This window comes from Gopherus flavomarginatus, chromosome 11 (genome assembly GCF_025201925.1).
Source record: "Gopherus flavomarginatus isolate rGopFla2 chromosome 11, rGopFla2.mat.asm, whole genome shotgun sequence".
NCBI lineage: Eukaryota > Metazoa > Chordata > Testudines > Testudinidae > Gopherus > Gopherus flavomarginatus.
This window is the reverse complement of record NC_066627.1, coordinates 48,163,106-48,170,281: the sequence shown is the minus strand read 5'-3', so window position 1 is coordinate 48,170,281 and position 7,176 is coordinate 48,163,106. Positions and strand designations below refer to the sequence as shown.

The 7,176-nt window shown below is 50.9% G+C and overlaps 1 protein-coding gene across 1 annotated transcript; it reads right to left on the bottom strand.

The window, feature by feature from the left end:
- Positions 1-1,637: 1,637 nt before the first annotated feature.
- On the bottom strand, positions 1,638-3,689 carry LOC127031649 (zinc finger and SCAN domain-containing protein 20-like). Its single transcript, XM_050918743.1, has 2 exons — positions 2,957-3,689; positions 1,638-1,880 (listed from the first exon to the last, which is right to left on the bottom strand). The coding sequence occupies exons 1-2, from the start codon at positions 3,561-3,563 to the stop codon at positions 1,813-1,815; spliced, it is 675 nt and encodes a 224-aa protein (XP_050774700.1). The 5' UTR covers positions 3,564-3,689; the 3' UTR covers positions 1,638-1,812.
- Positions 3,690-7,176: the final 3,487 nt, after the last annotated feature.

The following is a 7,176-nucleotide window of genomic DNA, read 5'->3' as shown; positions in this document are numbered from 1 at the left end:
AGCACATCACGCATGGCAGTGGAGCTATTCCTTCAGCTGCAAAGTGACAGTGAGGAGTCAGACGATGATATTGAAACGCCTGACGCTCAAGACATTCAATTGCTTGTGGCAGTAACAGACGTGCTCAGCACCGTGGAACGGCGCCTTTGGGCTCGGGAAACCAGCACTCAGTGGTGGGATCACATCGTCCTGTAAGCCTGGGATGACGAGCAGTGGCTGCAGAACTTTCGGATGAGAAAAGCCACTTTCATGGCACTGTGTGCTGAGCTCGCCCCTACCCTGCAGCGCAGGGACACGAGATTGAGAGCTGCCTTGCCAGTGGAGAAGCGGGTGGCTATTGCAATCTGAAGCTGGCAACTCCAGACAGCTACCGATCGGACGCGAACCAGTTTGGATTGGGAAAGTCCACCGTTGGAATGGTGCTGATGCAAGTTTGCACAGCCATTAATCGCACCCTGCTAAGAAGAACTGTGACTCTGGGGAACGTGCAGGACATTGTGGATGGCTTTGCACAAATGGGTTTCCCTAACTGTGGAGGGGCAATAGATGGGACGCATATTCCTATTCTGTCACCACCCCACCTGGCATCAGAGTACGTTAATCGCAAGGGGTATTTCTCCACGGTTCTGCAAGCGCTTGTGGATCACCGTGGGCGTTTCACTGACATTTACTCAGGATGGCCTGGAAAGGTGCACGATGCACGCATCTTTCAGAACAGTGCCCTGTTCAGGAGGCTGAGGGCCGGGACTTTTTTCCCAGACTGCAAGATCACAGTAGGGGACGTCGAAATGCCCACTGTGATCCTTGGAGACCCCGCTTACCCCTTAATGCCATGGCTCATGAAACCGTATACAGGGAAGCTTGACAGGAGCAAGGACCGGTTCAACTACAGGCTGAACCAGTGCAGAATGACTGTGGAGTGTGCTTTTGGCCGTTTGAAAGCCCGCTGGAGGTGTCTTTATGGGAAGCTAGATTTGGGGGAAAGCAGCATCTCCGCTATTATATCCGCGTGCTGTACCCTCCATAATATTTGTGAAGGGAAGGGTGAAAGATTCAGTGAGGAATGGACCTCCGAGGTTCGACGCCTAGAGGATGAATTTGCACAGCCAGAGAGCAGGGCTACTAGAGAGGCCCAGGAAAGGGCTTCAAGGATTAGGGATGCCCTAAGGGAGCAATTTGATGCTGAGAGCCAACAGTAATGTTTGGTGCCTTTGCTGTGCTCCTTTCTACCTTGGGGTACAATATTTACCACTTCCTGCAATAATAAAACGTATTGTAAAAGCCATAAAATCCTTTATTCAAAGTACAGTACATAAAAGGCCAGGGGGGTTAGGGTGGTGGACTGTACATTCAGAGGTTTGAATATGTCCTGTTTGGATTACTGTTCAATGTCTGCTGCACTTCAGGATTACTATGCTGCAGGGTAATGGGGGTGGAGTGCACAGGGTAAGAATTGTAGTTATCAGGGCTGGTAGGTGATCGTACAGGTGTTGGGGGCAGCTGGGGGTAATAAGAAACTGGCTGCTGGAGAAAGGTGTTTTGTGCAAATACTGGGGAACAAGAAAGAGAGCTTTGGGAGGGGTGTGGGTTACCACGGTACAGATCTGCCTGCATGGCTACGAGATACTTGAAAGACGCAGTTTGGCGAGCCAGGAGGCTTATCATCTGCTTTGAGGTTTTTTTGGTAGCCAATTCCTTTCTCCTGCTTTCTGTTTGCCTCCACTCATACATTTTCTCTCTCCATTCCTGCGTCTTCCTACTTTCTCTGTTGTAGTGAATCATAACTGCTTTGATCAATTCTTCTTTTGATTTTCACGGATTTTTTCTCAAGTTCTGCAACCGACGTGAGGCCGGTGATCCGGCTGCATTAGTCAAGGTCACTAAAAAAAACATAGATAGAAACATGTAATACACAGAGGCTACATTGTTTATTATCAAACAGTGAAGGAGTTTTTAGACTTTTTGTAGCATCCTTCCCACATACCTAACATAACACAGAGAGGCCAGGGAAGCGAAGGCATGGCGAGCAATGGGGTGAGTGTTTCTGCCCCGACTGCACCTGGGAGGGGGAATTGACCGATGGGTCACTGGGGTTTATCTGCACTGGATACAGGAGGTAGCTGGTGTCCTGCACAGGGGACAGTAGTGAACAGGAAGGTGGCGAGCTGCTGGCGGGGGGGGGGTGGTCCGCGTAACTGCCGGCCTGCTGGTGGGGGGGGGGGGAACGCACAGCTGTGCTGGCTGCCTGCTGGGAAGGGGGGGGGAGAGACCGGAGCGCACCGTGGGGCTGGCTGCCTGCTGGGAAGGGGGGGAGAGACCGGAGCTCACTGTGGGGCTGGCTACGTGCTGGGAGCGAAGGGGGGGGGAGACCGGAGGGCACCGCGGGGCTGGCTGCCTGCTGGGAAGGGGGGGGAGAGACCGGAGCGCACCGCGGGGCTGGCTACGTGCTGGGAAGGGGAGGGGAGAGACCGGAGCGCACCGCGGGGCTGGCTACGTGCTGGAAGGGGGTGGGGAGACCGGAACGCACCGCGGTGCTGGGGGGAGACCGCAAACCTGGCGCCCTGCACTCAAGTATCCCTAAATTCTCAACAGGGTTTCCTACTGCCAGACATATCACTGCTGCGTGTTACCTGGGAAGAGAGGGAGGGTCTTCTACAGCAATGTGGATTCCGCCCTGGCCCCTATGCAGCTTGCCTGTGTGCAGCCATGGTCCCCCCACCCCTCGCTGCACAGTGGATTGGACGAGTTAGCCTGACCGGGACAAGGACCACGGTGGCTCTCCCGATAAACTTGCGAAAGCACATTGCCCACGCTCTGGCTGCAACTTTTCAAGAGATTACCGAGGCCGATTACAGAGACGTGATAGAGCAAATCAATGGGCTATTCCACGTTTAGGCATGCATGCAGGCAGCCATAACCCCAACTGTCCTCTCCCAAAACATAAAAATCTGCTTACCCCGAGCACACTCCTCAGCTTCTTCCTCACCAGCAACTTCCAGCTGCTGCGACTGGCTAGCCTCCTCCTGGCTTGAGAAGAGCTCCTGGCTGCATGCCTCCTGGGACTCCGGGGTGTCTCCCTCCATGCCAGTAGCCTCACTGTCGGCTTCCTCTACACCCTCCCCCACTTCTCCCTGCTCTGAACTCTCCATCGTGGTCCTCGGATTGGCAGTGGGGTCACACCCAAGTATGGCATCCAGCTCCTTGTAAAAACGGCAGGTTGTGGGGGCAGCTCCGGAGCGGCGATTTCCCTCATGGGCTTTGCAGTAAGCACTCCTCAGCTCTTTTATTTTGACCCTGCACTGCAACGCATCCCGTTCATAGCCCCTTCTCAGCAAGGACTGCGATATCTGCCCATAGGTATCATAATTTCTCCTTCTGGAGCGCAGCTGTGCTTGCACAGCTTCCTCACCCCAAACACTGATGAGGTCCTGCAGCTCGGAATTGTTCCATGCTGGGGCTCGTTTGGGGCGTGGAGGCATGGTCGCTGATTGATTGAATGATTGATTGCACTCCACACCTGGCTGAGCAAACAGGAAGGGGATTTTTAAAATTCCCCGGGGCATTTAAAGGTGGGGTCAGCTGAGCCCAGGGCAGTGGAGTGTGCATGATTACCAGAGAGGCTTCTAAGGTATGCTGGGATACCTCCTTATACCCCGGAGGTCAATAAAAGCACTGGTGGGCGTCCACACTTGCTGACCAGCGCTGGATCACCAGTGCTGGAATCCCTACACCCGAGGCTCGACTGGGTGTACAGCCAGCGCTGCAACCAGTGAGTTGCAGCGCTGGCTGTGCTTTGCAAGTGTGGCCACATCCTAAGTTGCAGCGCTGTAACCCCCTCACCAGCGCTGCAACTCTCTAGTGTAGCCATGGCCTGAAGAGCTATGTCTCGGATGATTTCCCCTAGACACATTAGTTTGAATGTTTCCAGCTTGAACTGGGTTTCTAACCCTCCTGCAGTCTGTGTGTGCTGCGTCTTTTTTACTTCCTGCTGTTTGTGGTGTTTAATTTTTTAAATCTGTGATGGGTATAATTGAGGGACTCTTTGACAGCTCTCGCAGATCACATGCTAAGGAAAACTGGGCATCACAAGGATCCACTGGAACAACTCCATGGATTGCTGCTTATACCAGAGGTTCAGCTGATGTACAGCAGCATAGAGCCAGGGCACTTCTGTGGGGGCTTTACCCAACTGAGGATCTGGTATGTATAAGGCCCCATAGCTAGTTACCTCCTGTAATAACCTTAGTCCCAGATTTGGACCTTAGCGTCCAAAATATGGGGGTTAGCATGAAAACCTCCAAGCTTAGTTACCAGCTTGGACCTGGTACCTGCTGCCACCACCCAAAAAATTAGAGTGTTTTGGGGCACTCTGGTCCCTCTGAAAAACCTTCCCTGGGGACCCCAAGACCCAAATCCCTTGAGTCTCACAACAAAGGGAAATAATCCTTTTTCCCTTCCCCCCTCCAGGTGCTCCTGGAGAGATACACAGACACAAGCTCTGTGAATCCAAACAGAGTGACTCCCCCTTTCCGTTCCCGGTCCTGGAACAAAAAGGACTTTCCTATTCCCCCAGAGGGAATGCAAAATCAGGCTAGCCAATTCAACACACACCGATCTCCCCTGATTTCTTCCTCCCACCAATTCCCTGGTGAGTACAGACTCAATTTCCCTGAAGTAAAGAAAAACTCCAACAGGTCTTAAAAGAAAGCTTTATATAAAAAAGAAAGAAAAAATACAAATGGTCTCTCTGTATTAAGATGACACAATACAGGGCAATTTCTTAAAAGAATATTGAATAAACAGCCTTATTCAAAAAGAATACAAATCAAAGCACTCCAGCACTTATATTCATGCAAATACCAAAGAAAAGAAACCATAGAACTTACTATCTGATCTCTTGGTCCTTACACTTAGAAACAGAAGATTAGAAAACAGAACTACTTCTCCAAAGCTCAGAGAAAGCAGCCAGACAACAAAGACCCCAGACACACAATTCCCTCCACCCAAAGTTGAAAAAATCTGGTTTCCTGATTGGTCCTCTGGTCAGGTGTTTTAGGTGAAAGAGACATTAACCCTTAGCTATCTGTTTATGACACGCCCCCCAAATTGCAGACAGTGGGGAAGCTCACTGGCGGCGATTTCCTTCTAGAACTTGAAAATAAACAGATTAATACAACACATGCACCGTTACATATACCCCTAAGTATATAACTAACAGACTTCTACATTTTAAGAACACTTTTTAACTACTGGATTCTGGGAAACTTTCACGGGAGAGTGCATCAGCAACTTTGTTAGAAGCTCCTGTGATGTGTTGAATTTCAAAATCAAAATCTTGGAGAGCTAAACTCCAACGAAGAAGTTTCTTGTTGTTCCCCTTGGCAGTATGAAGCCACTTTAGTGCAGCATGGTCAGTTTGTAGTTGGAACCGCCGTCCCCAAACATATGGGCGTAGCTTTTCCAGGGCGTACACAATGGCATAGCATTCCTTTTCACTGACTGACCAGTGACTTTCCCTCTCAGACAGTTTCTTGCTGAGAAACACGACAGGATGGAAGTTGTGATCTGTTGCTTCCTGCATGAGCACTGCTCCTATACCACGCTCAGATGCATCTGTGGTTACTAGGAATGGCTTGTCAAAATCCGGGGCCCTGAGCACAGGGTCAGACATGAGCGTTGCCTTAAGTTGGGTAAAGGCCTTTTGACACTCATCAGTCCACTTAACTGCATTTGGCTGGGTCTTTTTGGTCAGGTCGGTCAGTGGGGCAGCGATTTGGCTGTAGTGTGGTACAAATCGCCTGTAGTATCCGGCCAAGCCTAAGAAGGATTGGACCTGTTTCTTTGACCTTGGGACAGGCCACTTTTGGATAGCATCCACCTTGGCCTGTAGGGGGTTTATGGTTCCTCGACCCACCTGGTGCCCCAGGTAAGTCACTCTGTTTTGGCCTATTTGACACTTTTTGGCCTTAACAGTTAGTCCTGCCTGCCTGATGCGCTGAAAGACCTTTTCCAGGTGTAGTAGGTGTTCGGGCCAGGAGTCTGAAAAAATGGCCACATCATCGAGGTAGGCAACTGCAAATTCTCCCAGTCCAGCTAGTAGACCATCTACCAGCCTCTGGAAGGTGGCGGGTGCATTTCGAAGGCCGAAAGGAAGGACATTGAATTCATACACCCCCGCATGGGTGACGAATGCTGACCTCTCCTTGGCAGGTTCATCTAGCGGTACTTGCCAGTACCCCTTGGTTAAGTCTATTGTAGAGATGAACTGGGCACGTCCCAACTTCTCCAATAGCTCATCGGTACGTGGCATTGGATAGTTGTCCGGACGAGTTACAGCATTTAGCTTACGGTAGTCCACGCAAAAGCGTATTTCCCCATCTGGTTTGGGTACCAGAACCACTGGAGATGCCCATGCACTGGTAGATGAGCGGATTATACCCATCTGTAGCATGTTCTGGATCTCCCGTTGTATAGCGGCTTGGGCATGAGGAGACACTCGGTAGGGTGGGGTTCTGATTGGGTGAGCATTACCTGTATCAATGGAGTGGTATGCCCGTTCAGTCCGTCCTGGGGTGGCTGAGAACAATGGGGCGAAGCTAGTGCACAGCTCCTTGATTTGTTGCCGCTGCAGACGTTCCAGGGTGGTTGAGAGGTTGACCTCTTCCACGCCACCGTCTTTTTTCCCGTCGTAGTAGACACCGTCAGGCCACTCAGCATCATCTCCCTGGACTGTAAACTGACAAACCTGTAAATCTCTGGAATAGAAAGGCTTGAGAGAATTAACATGGTACACTTTAGGCTTTAGTGAGGAATTGGGAAATGCTATGAGGTAGTTTACAGCTCCCAGGCGCTTTTGGACCGTGAAGGGCCCTTCCCATGATGCTTCCATCTTATGGGCCTGTTGCGCCTTCAAGACCATAACCTGGTCTCCTACCTTGAAGGACCGATCTCTGGCATGTCTGTCATACCAGGCCTTTTGCTCTTCTTGAGCATCCTTTAGGTTCTCTCTAGCAAGGGCTACAGAGTGTCGGAGGGTGCTTTGTAGGTTGCTTACAAAGTCCAGAATGTTTGTTCCTGGAGAAGGCGTAAACCCCTCCCATTGCTGCTTCACCAACTGTAATGGCCCCTTAACCTCGTGACCATACACAAGTTCAAATGGTGAAAACCCTAAACTGG

Excerpts from the sequence above, each read along its gene's own strand:
- LOC127031649 (XM_050918743.1), bottom strand. The coding sequence starts at position 3,563 with ATGCCCCGGGGAATTTTAAAAATCCCCTTCCTGTTTGCTCAGCCAGGT. Across the intron at positions 1,881-2,956 it reads AGCTGAGGAGTGTGCTCGGG|TGACCTTGACTAATGCAGCC; the intron begins GTAAGCAGATTT and ends TGTTTTTTTTAG.